General features: G+C 40.0%; 1 protein-coding gene across 3 annotated transcripts; it reads right to left on the bottom strand.

The window, feature by feature from the left end:
• Positions 1 to 2,542: 2,542 nt before the first annotated feature.
• Positions 2,543 to 14,862, bottom strand: LOC115014865 (SH2 domain-containing protein 4A). 3 transcript variants are annotated; one of them, XM_029441970.1, is made up of 7 exons: positions 14,728 to 14,862; positions 12,385 to 12,658; positions 9,880 to 10,310; positions 5,850 to 5,964; positions 4,976 to 5,087; positions 4,676 to 4,883; positions 2,543 to 3,390 (listed from the first exon to the last, which is right to left on the bottom strand). In XM_029441970.1, the coding sequence occupies exons 3-7, from the start codon at positions 10,049 to 10,051 to the stop codon at positions 3,227 to 3,229; spliced, it is 771 nt and encodes a 256-aa protein (XP_029297830.1). In that variant the 5' UTR covers positions 10,052 to 10,310; positions 12,385 to 12,658; positions 14,728 to 14,862; the 3' UTR covers positions 2,543 to 3,226. The 3 variants fall into 3 exon arrangements, with proteins under 3 accessions (XP_029297830.1, XP_029297831.1, XP_029297828.1); XM_029441971.1 differs by lacking the exon at positions 12,385 to 12,658 and having other exon boundaries at positions 4,982 to 5,087; XM_029441968.1 differs by lacking the exon at positions 12,385 to 12,658.
• Positions 14,863 to 15,160: the final 298 nt, after the last annotated feature.

Genomic DNA, 15,160 nt, shown 5'->3' on the forward strand with positions numbered 1-15,160 from the left:
CACACAGGCGCATAGTCAACATATGAAGATCACAAACGGCTTCCTGTGTCCTAAGAGCACCGGTAGACTCTTAACACCTACAGCAAATAGAAACATTACAAGTCAGCGGCATGCACTTTCTTATGGGACAAAGATGACCGCACTCCTACAATGCTTTGCTGGGAAACCCAACACTGTCCTACTATATATAGCGGGGCTTTTCACACTGTGCATGACTGCTTGTGTCAAGTCACATGATTCAAGAAATATGGGTGGACACCCATACGCATGCTCTTCACTCACACACAGAAGCACGTACACAGAGGCTGGGGGTGTGGAGGTGGGTAGGGAATGAGAAGAGTTTTATTGAGTTGGCTCTGACGTGCTGTTTCCCGTGACCTGACTCCCATTTGCTCGGTCTCCCCCGAGCGTCTCGCCCTGTCTCGGTCTAAACCACATGCTAATCAGCTTTCTGTGCTCCCCGTTTGATCTGTGATGGCCTGTTTTCTGACGCATCCCGCTGAATAGATAATCATTGTGTAAGTGACTAACATCAGCAACTCCTCTGTGTCTTTTCCTATCAGCAACCCCCCATGCTGAGTGCATGCTTTAACCATATGAACAGACACAACTGTGTTAAATCCAGAAAGGAAACAACACAAGATCAAAACATTTAGTTGCATTAATTTGTTCTTTTTCACACCAACAAAACACTTAAAAGCTAATTTAAGCAATACATAGAGAAGGTAACATATAAAAGTCAGCAGGAGCAGTAGGGAATTAGTGACCAAGTAAAGTGAATATGTGACCCAATAGTTAGGTAGTAACTACAGCTCAAACACCAAACCTTAAAAATGAAGTACTGCTACTTCTCTCACGGTAATGTTCTTACAAGACGGATTTAGTATTTTTTTTTGCCGTTTCTTGAATTTGATGTCCCTGTAGAGCTCAGGTGTCCAGGGACACCTTTTCCATTCTTTTAGGAGACTGGAATCGAAATGAAACAATAACCACAGGGTTAAAGTGCTGACTCAAAGCTGTAGGAGTGTGTGAGGGTGTAAACATCCTTGTTGGCTGACCAGTATAGAAGCTTTTTACACACAGACCCTGCGATCTTCATGACAATGCAGGTCGTAGACATGGCCGCTTTTAAAAAAACTATTTATTTTTATTTTCTTGCCTAGCCAAGTGAGCCACCTGACAATGCCCTGTCCGCTGACTTGGTCCAACTGATCATGTGTTTCACTAACTGAAGGCCCCAAAACAAGCAGGAAGTGAAGACGCTAACAATGGAAGTGTCTGTTGGTGTCTGTGTGTGTCACAGACTTCAGACAGTGACTGAATGTAACTGATAACACGTATTAAATATGATGTTTGACTAAACTCTCATCACAAGGTCCACGTACTTGTTCCCAGAGCCACATATTGTGCTATCTGCGGTTTCAGTTGTCATGGAGATGGTTTAGTTGTTGCAGTGTATATATTTTCAGTCACATGATAGCAGTTGTGAGATGGGGCTGAAAAACCAAGAAAGTGGACCTTGTGACGGGAAGGTCCAAGGTCAAGAATTAACTCACAAGGTCAATTACTAACTTAACTTTATTAAAGTTGACTTAATCTGTCAAATAACTTTTAGTAAATTGCGGCACTCGGTATAACAAGCCATGCTTTGTGCAAAATGCTAACGTCAGCATGCTAACAGGCTCACAATGACAATACTAACATATTGATGTGAAGCAGGTATAATTCTTACTATGTTCTTCATCTTAATTCAGCATGTTGAATGCTAATATTAGCTAAGTAGCACTAAACAAAAAGTACAACTGAGGCCGATGGGAATGTCATTAGTTAGTTAGCCATAAACAATAATATTGGGCCAGATGTTGGCGCTAGAGGAAAAGTCAAGGGATCCCCAAAGTCTGCAGTATTCATGTGTCATGGCAATCCATCCAATACGAGTTGAGATATTTCAGTCTGGACCAAAGTATCAATAGAATATATTACTATAAGGGCACCCGGAGAGAGCAGACCTCCACCAAGGCTGTTTCCACAAGTGAAAAATATTGTGTGTCTCCGCCCCGGGATTCGGATCCATTCTAACATTAAATGGGTTCTTCTTTGGCCCATGCTACACGAGTCACCATGTTTCATGAAAATGGACCACAGTTTTTCCATAATCCTGCTGACAAACTAAATATAACCTCCTTGGCGGAGGTAATAAAAAGTGAATGTAAAGGATGTAGCTACTTAACCTTACTGTTCCTTAATAAATCCAACGTGCTGGGGTAGTCAAAACATCATCGAAACTGTCACTGTCCGAATACGGCACTGATTCCACACAATCCTGGTGGATCATAGTGTTAGTTGTGGTACAGTATATCATACTCATTCACATAAAAAAGACACTCCTTGTGTAGAAAGGAGACTGTTAAAGGGGGGGCGGTGTGGGTCCAAGTGTCAGGAGGAAAATATGAGATCAGTCAGGTGATAGAGCTGGTTACCTGATGAGCCAGTCATCAGTGCATGTACAACTTCCCTCAAGATAAAGGCACTACATAGTCTGTTCATTATTTACCAAGAATTCAGTCCTTTTATTGTATCCCAAAAACCGCTGCACCAGAGATGGATATATTGGATGAAGATGTGAAATTCAATGATATAAAAACGGTAAAGCGACAAGTTACATGAACCACATTTAAAACAGTTTAAAGCTTTTGAACAGCACAGAATGACCCGATTATGATTTTATATCAAATACATGTTTCCGCTCCCAATAACCTCTGCTTACGACTTCTGAATAATAAACTTCATTAGCACTCATTCACCAAGTGCACCACAGTGATTTTCCACCTGTAGTCAATAGTCTGTGTGTCTCTGGACGTCTCTCTCTGCGTCTGCCTGTCAATCTCACAAACTATGTGAGTATTTGAACTCGGCAACATCAAAGTGGCTCTGTTTTCTCATTCAGGTTGGCTTCGGTTGAAAAGCTTTTCAAGTCTTTCTCTCGATCCACCCCTCCAGACGTTTCTGTCTGCAGGTCGGTCCGTGAATCGAGGCCTAACGAAGTGTACCTCAGTTCACCGCTACATTCAACTAAGGCTCCTTTTCTGCCCGTGTATGTGGCTTCAGCCTGGATCATCAGGGTCCATTATTTTCTGCACAGAGCTTGTTACACTCAGTACAGCAGGCTCTGCCTCTGTGGGGTCACACAGTGTCGTCTCGTAACAGGCTGGACACACCTTCAGTCTTAATGGACCAAGGGTGTGCTTATTTTCTGCAGGTGAGCAGGTTTGGCAGGTATAGGAGGTTTGGTGTGGGCGGGTGTGCTGTGAAGATCGTCTGTGAACGCCTTCCTGAGCTGCGCCACACGGCCTCCAAAGTCTGACTTTTTCTCTTCACGACACACAATCTCTGAGAAAGGATGAGAGGAGCAACTTCAGTTTAAAGATCGGAGTAATATTACGTCTACAAATTGTATTCAGGATCAGGGTTCTTTCTGAAAGTCTAATAATCTGTGTTGATTACTTACATTATGTTTAATTATGCAAATGAGGCATTATCTTATTAAATATCTGCTTATTTGCATACATTTCCAGAAAATAAATCTGAACATTAGAAAGCCAGGTTCAACTGTCTAGTGTCATTTTGTTGACATATTAGAGTCAAAGGTTTTTACAAAAGACTGTTTGGATATCTCTTTGTATCAATCCATAAATGAGAAAATACTGTCATTCACCATTAAAGTAATATTTTTACAGACCCCTCTGTAAAAACCTTCAGAGAAGAGAAAGGAATGAAAGGTTTGGTGATGTAAGTGCTACTCAAATGGAGATTTCTGGCTCAGAGTATGAAAAACAACTCATTTAGAGAAAACGTATTTTAACGATATGTATTGTAAAATTCCTACATTTTGCAAGAACCTACAGGTGAATAGGGTAAAAAAGTGAACTAATAAATATCACCATGAAACTTCCCCAGCTCGGTACTATTTTCTGTATTAGAAATGTTCTGTTTGAATATGCAAATGAGGCATGATCTGCTGCTAACCTTTAGTGAATTTAGGAGACATTTACCGACACAAATAGACCATGGTCGTAAGATAAACACCTAAAATGTGTAGTCTGGATGTATTCTTTCCACTAGTCTGGAAGAAGATATGTTATGAAAGCAAAATAGGCCAAACTCTCAAAATTAACTAAAATACTATATTTTTCCTGTAGTGTCTCGCCTGTCAGTCAACGGCTCTTCTCTCCCAACACGAATCATCTGTGCTCTATGTTTCTTTGCTGTTCGGTGTTAATATTATGTTTTCACTAGTGAAGAAAAACAGACCCCCTTTTTAAGCTTTGTGACGATGCCTTTTTCAGATATTCCAATACACATAATACACAGCAGTCATTTTATTTGCACCATCATTTTCAAAGCGTTTAAAACAGCTGTACTGTATCTTGAAAAAAGTCAATCAAATGAAGTAAAACGATAAACTGTCTGCTTCATTACTTTATATTCATGTAATAAATATACAAATCTCAATTAGATGGTAATCTGCATGAGGAATAAAGAAGATCATTTAATATGATCAGTTTGATCGAACGTGATCACTATAAGAGAGTTCCACTGTGTTTACAACGTGGCAGCACCTTTATTTATAGCTAGTTAGAATGAGTAAATGACACATTCTGTCTCGTCTTGTTACCTCTGTCCTGCGTGCTGGCCCTCTCTATGTGTGACAGCTGGGCTTTGAGTGGCGGCCGGTTGCCATGGCTACTAAAATGGGGCCTGTAGAGAGGAGTCCAGTCGCCGCCTGATTCACCGTCACTATCCTCGGCGGGGTCCTTCAGGTCGTCATCGGCGCTGCAGCAGTCCTCCTCAGACCACTGGTCGTGTGGTGAAGCTGGGTGATCCTGAACATAACAGGGACAACATTTGGTGGTGAGGATCTGACGCACGGCTCATCTTAACTTCGCCGACTTTAAAACACACACACAACACTCACGCTAACCTCTGCGAGGGATAGCTGGATTTCTTCTTTAAAGACGAGCTGCTGGGCTTCTCTTCCTGGCAGCAAGTCCGGCGTCTTTACGCTCGTCATATTATCAGCGTGGACCCTGGAAGACAAAGACGTCCATTTTTAGTCCCGCAGGAAGACTTCCTAACCTTTGAATCAATCCTCCAGTTAGTCATATGGCAAATTACTACTATAATCACGTTAGGACGAGGAGACGGCGAGCTGACTGAAACTCTTGAGCACTGCTGATCTTATCAAAGTCAATCAGAGTTATGTCATTTGTTGAGACTGAAGGCTTTATTAAGGTGCATGTTCTTACGTGTCGGTGTACAGACATGTGGATGAGCTACACAACTAAGCTGTCGGTTTAAAACTCAAATAAAGAAAAACTAATACATTGTATAGTTGGGGGGATTTGCAGACGTTGTTGCTTCCATCAAATCTTTTGAAGAAAAACAATTACTTCACATTCATACACACATGTATAAACACATATTTATATGTGCATGTATACATACCTGGATGCATCCACATGTATAAATGAACGACAACCAAAACAAAAACAAAATATTTTGGGAAAATGAATCTTATAAATGAAACCAGATGAATGAGGTTTTCTCTGAAACTCATGTCATTATCAACATGTGGCAGGTGGACATGGTGGAGGTGATTAACTTAATATTCTACATGTTCTACACTTTTTGTGAAACAAGTACTAGTTATTTATGTTTTACATTAATACAAAAGAAATCTGCTGCACTTTGTTCTCCTCCTGCTGCAAAACAACGTGGCTCTGTGTTGCTTCTACAATAATCAATGAGTCGATCAATGATACCATGTGAATTTCTCTGTGGGTTTTCACCTGTTGTTCATGAGGCTCTGGAGGAGTTTGGAGGACCTGAACTCGTCCACCTCTCCAATCACGCTGACGCTCACATCTCCATCCCGACCCAGCAGCCACCTCACGTGTTTGTCAGCTGGAGGAAAAAACAAAATGGATAAGCTCACCGTCTCTCAGCAAGATTCTTATAAAAGCAGCGGTCTCATAAACTGTTATTCTGTCTTTTATCCAGAAGGTGGTGCTGTCCTATAAGTGTAGAGCTTGGGAAACCTCACACAACAGCAATGGACTTTATCTCCCCGTTTAACTCTTTTATCTTTCCCTGTGTCTCTCCATTAGAGGGAATTCACTGGCTCTCGCTGCAAAACATCATTCATAGTAGAATATTGAAAAATGGTGTTTAAATAATGTGTGATCATTACCAAAGGAAAGGAAAAAGGTTAACAGTGGCCTCATTCCTGTTGAGCCGGCAGAGCAACATGAAACTGACCTGGGGCAATTTAACAGAAACTCCCTCTGAAGCTTGAAATGGAAAACATCTTTAGTTTTGTTACAAACTACGTCGGCTCAATTGAGACTCTTTCACTCTCCCTTAGTATTTATAATGCATATACAATACAATACATATAATAATGTCTCAGTATCTACTTTGTGAGCCAATTTTCACCTCATAATATACAGAAATACATTCCAAACATTTATTCCTATACGTTAACACTCACAGGGTTATTTTGTTTTTGTGACCTCATCAGGACACATCATGCAGAAATAACCCCCACTCCCCAATGATGTCGAGAACAGGTGTTTTCCATGACACATGATAAAGGTGAAACACCTGCCGTGACATCATCGACTGGGGGTGAGGCTTGAACATTTTAATCTTCTCACTAAATTCGTCTGCCAGCTTTAGTTACTTTTCAGATTGTCATTTTTCATACTATTTTCCAGTGAAGACCATGCATCTCCAGATGTTGAATGTTTTCTGATAAACTGAAGGATGAAGAGTTCCTTCATGTGTTGAGAACATTCTCCTCCTCCTTAAGATAAATAAACTCTTTAAAAAGTTTCTCGGATCAGCTGGAAAACGCATCGTCACAAAGCTGAACACGTTTTCCTGAGCTGGTGAAAAGTTGACTTTATAGAGACGCGTGTTCTCACAGGACAGAGACGAAGCTGCTGACGTGATGATCTTATAGAATATGATGCATTGTGTAGATTCAACTCCCCAACAGTCTATAAAGGATTAACATGAGCACAACCATCTACAGCAGTAACATGTAACATCCACATTAATGCAGCAGTAATATGAATCCAAAAACATCCTTAGAATAAAACCCTGACAGGGAACACTTTGCTGCACAAGCAATACTTTTACTTTCATACTTAAAGTACATTTTGCCTAAACTACTTTTCCTTAAGTAAGAATAAGTAATAACTAAGTAAGTTTTGAATACAGGACTTCAGTTTGTAGTGGAGTATTTCTACAGTGTGGTATTGGGACTTTTCCTAAAGCAAAGGATCTGAATACTTCCTCCAAGAGGCTCCAACACTGGTCAGAGTCCATAGAGACAATCAGCTCTTAACAGTGAACCCACCATCCAGATTTCTTAAAGAAACCAGCTCACAAAGACAGCTCTGTTTCTCTTCACATTTTAGGGAATGACTTTATGTTCCGTCACCCAGCACATAAGGGTAGATTGTGTAGACGTCTCGTTCACCAAAGACCATCTCTGACATACAGCAAGTCGTGTTCTGTCTTTGCAACACACCTTTATGTTCACACCACACCCACAAATTAGCCAGAAATGCAGCAAGCAAAGGTTTAATTGTGTATTTATGTGACATTTATAAGCCTGCATGTACTATATGTAATGATTGTTATTCCCGACAACAGCGCAGTGAACAAAGAATGAAAGACGCCTAACTGGATTGCATGTTGTGTAACACAGACACGCAACAAACACACACTCGGCTGCCTCTCAGGTGACATGGCACAGATTGGGTAAACAAAGACGGTAACTTAATAAGCGACTTAAAGTGTGACGACGCCCCAAACCACAAGGCTTACTCAATCTTACTCAGCTTTCGACTGGCGCTGATAGAGGCTGTCACACACACATATTCACACAGTATTACACACACGCACACACTCATTGTGCAGCAGGGCCAGTGGAGGTGATAGTCTCAGTGAAACACCTTCAGTGGAGGAAGGGTGATTGAGCATGGGCTACTGACAGAGCAGTGAAAAGACTGTGTTACTTTGTGTGTAATTTAAACACATTAATCAGATTGGTAACATGAGAAAGTGTTACTACACAGCTTGTGTATCAAGTGCACTCAGAGCTGACAAGATTCCTGCTCATTATTAGCTGTGAAAGTTCTTGAATGTACAATTTCACTAAATCTAAAATATAGTCTGCCTGTAATAAAAGGTGTGTGTGTGTGTGTTCCCAAAAAAAGTTTCCAGTGATAGACCATATGGAATTAAGTGAAAGTAATAGTAGTAATAGCATTTAATTGTAGTTACAGAGAAACTATTCTTCAAACAGACGTTTTATACTGAGGTCATAAATCCAAATCCCCCAGTCACATTGTATTTATTTATCTGTAAAATGATATACCTCCCTTAATGCTGTTTCGTAGTCTCCACACTGCAGGATAAAAATCTAATGGGGTGGAACAAAAATAATAGATCTTTTATCTAAACATGTAGCTACAGCCCTGAGACAGGGCAAAAAAGTAAAGATCAAATAAATAGTTGAGCAATATGCATAGATCAATATCATTCCCATATCTGTACAATACATATTAAGTTACAGCAAGCAGATGGTTAGCTTAGCTTAGCATAAAGACTGGAAACAGCCACAAGACTGGCTTTGTCAGAGAGACTCCAGGAAGTCACTGCGCCCACCCAAAAAATAGGTCCGGCAAATAACCCCTGTGAAACTGCAACTTATCGTTTTTACACTTTATTTTTGTACTGAATAAATAAACAACAATAAATATGTATATTAGTGAACTTTAAAGGCGCTGGTAGGTGGACTTTATTAACTTTAAACAGAGCTATGCTAGTTGTTTACAGCCTTTATGCTAAAGCTAAGCTAACCCGTTGCAGGTTGAAACCTTATATAACGGTATTAATCATCTTTTTTTTGCATTTTAAGAAATTATATACTTTAGTAATGCAGGAATTACAGAGCATAAACAAATTAAATAAAAATAATATATAAATAATAATCAAAGAAACAGAGGAAAGAAAAAAGGAAAGAAAGAAAAATAAAATAACTGATTACCTAAATATAAGTTGGTAGGATGCAGTTGACGGATAATTGATCAAGTCAGAGGATAAATGCTCATACCAATAAAGAAACAGCAACCGGGTAGCATAGTTAAACACCAACAGGAGGATCATTAGAAATGTTGTGTGCTGTAATAATAATAATAATAATAATACATTTCATTTATATAGTGCTTTTCAAGACCTCAAAGCCGCTTTACAATAGTAGGGGAAGTGGGGGGAGGGGTTAGGACGAGGGAAGAAAGTGAAAAGGAAAAAAGAATAATAATAATAATAATAATAATAATAATAATAATAATAATAATAATAATAATAATACACCTCACCATTATATATATTGGGTATTACTCTTCTAATCTAAATCTCAGCAAGAAAGCAAAGAAGCATATTTCCCAACAATAGCTTTTAAGATAAAATGTGGAAGAATCTCTCATTAAAAAGGTACAGATAATTGATAATGTCGACTAGTGCCAATAAATCATTGTCAAATTAGTTGGGACACACCAATGGTGTTTCCCTGTAAAGAAATGAGACCATGTAAGAGAAGCTAGCAGGTTTAACCTCATGTCAGAGTTATGTTACTGTTAGTCAAAACACAGGCCACATTTACCAGAAACCTTGCTCCTCCCTGCTACTTCAGTCGGTGTTTTCCTCCTTTGCTTTACTGTAAATCACACTCACACTGCAGTGTATTGTGTTATCTATGTGCCGGTACTTCCCACCAGTAGATTAAAGCCAGTGTTGGACTCTTACCTTTCTTTGGCCTTTTGTTATCTCCTTCCCTCTCCTCCCTCTCCTCCCGCTCTGTCCAGCGCCGCACCTGCTCCTCTCGCATCTTCAAGAAGAGGATCCTCTTCTGCTCCTCACTGAGGGCCTCCAGCACCTCGGGCTCCACCCACATGTCCTCAAGGATTTTAGCCAGCATCCTGCTTCTTCTCTCCGGGTGTCAGAGACGGCAGTCAGCCCCTCTTGTCTCTCTGTCCACTGGGTCGTGTTTCAGCGGTGGGGTATGATCGCTCCTTTTTCCTGTTCCAGAGTCAGGTTCCCTTTTCTTTGAAGGATGTGGGATCAGGTGCGGTGTAACTGCTGCAAAGTGTTCTTTGTCAAGTGCTCTTCCTCTGTGCTGTAGGAGTGTGTGTCGGCCTCTCTGGAGGCGAAGGCACAGTGTGTCCTGATCGACTGAGCTGTGAAGAGAGAGAGAGAGAGAGAGAGAGAGAGAGAGAGAGAGAGAGAGAGAGATTATATCTACTGTATTGTTTAGTTCTCCTCCATTCAATCCTGTTCTGGCTGGCACAACACAATAGTCCCGAGGCAAATAAGCCACAACACCAAATGCAGTGTGTTGGTGTGTGTGTGTGTGTGCATGCAGTGTTTACTCTGCATACAGTAGGCAGCCGAGAATGCTGCTGTGCTTTCAAACACTAAAAAGGCAAATAGGGGGCAGGTTCAGTATGTCAACACACACACACACACACTGGGGGTAACAGACACAGATAGAGAGACAGCTAAAGTATCTCGCTCTCTCTTTTTTTTCTCTCTTAATTAAATTTCAATTCAATAGGCTTTATTGAAAGTGAAAAAGTAATGTGATAATAGTGAATAGAATAAAATAGATAATGAAATAAGCAAATGTAATTGAACGATTTAGACATACATATATACACACACATATATATATATATATATATATACATATACACACACACACATACATACATACATACATACACACAACACAAACATATATATATATATATATATATATACACACACACACACACCTGTTTTTATCACCTTATCAACCCACGTGTCACGGATAAACAGCAAAGGCCTTTCCAGTTAGTTATAACTCATTCACGAAGTCCTCGAGAGTAAAATCCCAGCGAACAAGCTTCACCTCAAACTGTGTATCAACATGAAAGCAGCCCCCAACCTGTACACACTTTTGAAAGATTTGAAGAGGCGAGTTTTGTGAGCGAGAGCCAATAGGATTTGTGTCTGTGATAAGAGTTCACCAATCTGCACCTGAGGGCGGTCTACTATTACGGTCAATCATTAGAGGCTGACAAAAGGGAAGTTTCGCCCTTTCAGTTTCAGGTGTTTCAGGTGTGGCAGATGTTGAAACACAGAATACTAACTAGCTTCACACTAGCCTAAACTGAGCAGTAAAACAATGATGTTCTGCCTCGAACAGCTGATGCAGGACTGAATTCAAAATGATGTTACATATTAAAAACAACATGGATTTTAAATCCTGTAATAAACTTAGGGGGGGGGGGGGAAGTAAAAAGACAAAACAACTATTACTTTAAAAGGAGGTAAAGAACAGAGAGGGAGCTTTAAATACATATTATAAGAATACTTACAATGAATTATACTTTGGTATTAAAAACATGTCAGCTTTAAGTAGTTAAACTTTAGGCAAACTCTCAGCTTTCTGCAGTTTCAATTCACTTATTTCTAAGAATGTATATAGACAGCCTAACTGTTTTATTCTTAGAACCAGCATCCATTCATTCATCAACTCTGTACAGCACTTTTCATGTCTCTTTCAATAGTTTTTCAGAGTGATCCATGTTATGTTCTTTGTCTATGGGGTGTGTTTATCCATTCTTTCACAATGTACGAGTTGCAAAGCCCTTTAAGACTCTGTGATTAACAGCAGTACAAATAAACTGGGACTGACTTGAAGGTTTACTGCCAAGCAGCCCACTCAGTGGCAAATTGCTCAATTTCTCTGTAAAAGAATCCCAGCTTCTATAACTAACTATACATCTAAACAAGGGCAAAGCAGCACAACAGAAGAAACAATAACTACAGAAACATGCCAAACTATTCACAGACAATAACATCCCACAGAGAAATACACAAGTCACAAAATGAGAACATAGAGGATCAACATACATGCGCTCAGCTCTGTTATTCAAATATAAAGCCATCCCGGTCTGGCTCTGTGCCTAATGTGCAAAAAGGTCCGGGATTTGCTTCTGCCTCCGCTCACATGCAGAGAAAAGAAAGAAAAGAAAGAAAGAAAGAAAGAAAGGCAGGAAGAGGAGAGGAGAGGAGAGAAAGGTATGTGCACGGCATACTGAGAGAAAAGTTTCAAAAGTCTTTCAGTGTGAGAAAACACTGGCCGTTTCACAGCAACAGAGGAAAGTGTGAAAGACAAATGAACTCAGACGGGCCGTAGAATGGAAATCACAACAAAGACAGTCGGAGAAAGAAAGACAGAGTACAGAGGAGGGAAAGTGGACTCACTCAGTGGCTGCCAGGCGGTCGCATCTCTCAGCACTGCTCTGAGTTTCAGCTCCTCTGTGAGTCTGGACGGATGATGCGTGTGTGTGTGTGTGACGTGTGACTTTGTGTGTGGGATCAGAGCAGTCGTCAGCAGCAGCAGTGGTATGCAGGCTTGGCTCTGTTCTGCTGCATTTCTACTGAATAGCAGTGGGACAGACTGACATCACTGCATTCATCTCTTTTTGTCTCCTCCTTCTTCATTCCTTCACTTTCTTCTCTTATCTCACTTACAATCCTTTAATGCAACGGAGTAATTAAACAAGTTGATTACATATTATCAATCCCCATCTTTGTACTGTGTATCCTTTGCTATAAATAACTTTATAGCTTCATGTTTCAAATTTTCTCCCTTGTGACATTTAGCTACGTTCAAGGACGCAAGGAATTTAATTTCCCCTGACGGACTCTGTAACCTTTAGTAGCTACGTAGGACTGTTAACTAGCTTAACTTTATCAAACTGACAGTCTCTGCATAGCTGTGGTGTTTACCCCCCTTCTTTATTTTTCTTCCTCTAGGAAGTCCTGCTGGCTTTTGTATGAAACCATTAATCCCAACACCACATGTGCAGGAAGGAATCTGGATATTAATTCCACAGGATCTTTACGTCAACAGGTTGTTGACACTTAACATGCCAATAAGAAGTCATTGTTTTGTTGTCGCACCAGATGAATGGTGGAAATGTCAGTCACATGCCTCTGAGTAATTATAGCTATTAGCTGAGAACCCTACGTTTAATGCATATGCAGATGACAAACCTGTCTCTGATTGCTACGACCTGTCAGGGCTGTCTGGGTGTGACCTGAGTGTTTACAGGAAATACAATCGTGTTGTAAATAGTAGGTGCTCCTTCTTCACTTGCATTGTGTTTTATTTTGGTTTAGTTGGTGGCTGTGGCTAAAAAGTGACAGTTAGGTAACAAGATAATGGTAAATGACAAAAAAGAAGATTCTTTTATGTGTATGTCATTTATGAATAATTTCATAATGGAGAGATTCCAACACAGCACTTTGTCATTTGGCACTAAAGAAAATAACAAAAAACTAATAATAATTTATGACTTATAACTTTACTTTCCGTATTTGTTGAATTGTACGCTTACCTGTAGACAGATTTAACATTTGATCATATCAATCTTTTGTGCACCGACTACATGACTCTTTAAGTCACACTATCAAACGTGTTGTCCTTTATAATTAGTACCAGCTTACACTGTTATTCCCTAGGAAGTTATTTGGAAATAACGGACCAGCAAAATATAGTATCACCAATATCTGAAGTCAGCAAACTGAGTCGGGGATGTCAGTTAGCAGTTGAGTTAGCTAACATCAGCTAACATTAGCTAACATCAGCCAACATGAGCAATGCTGCTGGTCGAGTAGGGATATAGTGGAAAAAGACTGAGCAGAATTGAGCAAGCTGGCAAATATCACTTATCAATGAAATGTTTCATTTGTAAGAGTAAACATGTACGCTCTGTACACTTCAAGCTAAATGATGATGTAAAACGGTTGTGACTGTATCCCTGTGGTAAATTGTAGCTTTAAATGATACATTAGTTATAAAAGTAATTTGAAATGTGTACGAGTGAGGATGAAGAGAATACATTTTCTTGAAAACATAACTTCTGGTCTGACTTTCTTACAAATGCATGACCAAATATGTCATTTAAAAAACATCATGAAAACTTAGAACAGACTTGTAGTTTCTTTCAGTTGGAGTAAAATCAACATGCCATCAGTTCAGTGGAGATGTATCCAAAACTTCCACTGCACTTGGCATTACGCAAAATGAAACCACAGCTGTCATCAGTCAATACAGTTGAGTTTCCACCAAAACCTGTGTTTCAGTGAAACCAGACACCCCTCAGTTTGTCTCTGGTATCAGGGGAGAAAGCTCAAGGTCTCCAGACACATGAATACACTCATCCTTGTTCTGCTGCCTTTGTGAGGGCCAATATGTTGTCAATCACCACTCCTTAACGCCTTGAAGTTAACTTCTAACCCTGAGTCTGAATCTACATTTAACGTGCACCTCACTAGACCTAATTAAAACAATAACCCCAGCTGTTACCTAACTCTTACCCTTTGCTCAGTAACCCAGCATTACAGTAAGTTGGTAAAAGACATGTCTGTTGATTTTCACTTATGAACGTGGTGATATGTTGTGTGCACATAATGGCACTAATCAGACTTAAGGACACACCTTTTAAATTCCACTGCTGCTATCAACAATAGTTATTCAGTAGCAGGAAATATTTTTCCCACAGGGAACAAGGAATCTATGATTGTCTGTCATGGTCTTACCTTTATGTTTCCTTGGCATGGCACACCTTGGGAAATTCCCGGTGTTAACAAGGCATTGTCACCGTTTCTGAATCCACGAGGAGTGGATTAGACATGTGGTCACATTCAAATGGTAATTTTGCATGCACAGCACACTCTGCTGGAGGGAGGGGAGATAGCAGGTCAATAAGGATCCCAGTGTTATAAGGCAGAAAGGCCATTGAATATAATGCATCGCCAAATGACAGTAATACGGAAGACATGAGGGGCAAGTGAGATTTCTTTCCACTGATCCATTTTCTAAGTCTCGTCTGAATGCCTTTCTCTCCTGTGTATATTACTGAAGAACAGGTGAAAAGAAGGTTTGCCAGAATAACCTTTTTAGGTTTCTTTATTTATCTGTGAAACAGGCAAAAATAAAATTCACAGGAGAAAATTTAAGTTTTGCCAGGAT

The sequence above is a fragment of the Cottoperca gobio genome, chromosome 10 (genome assembly GCF_900634415.1).
Source record: "Cottoperca gobio chromosome 10, fCotGob3.1, whole genome shotgun sequence".
NCBI lineage: Eukaryota > Metazoa > Chordata > Actinopteri > Perciformes > Bovichtidae > Cottoperca > Cottoperca gobio.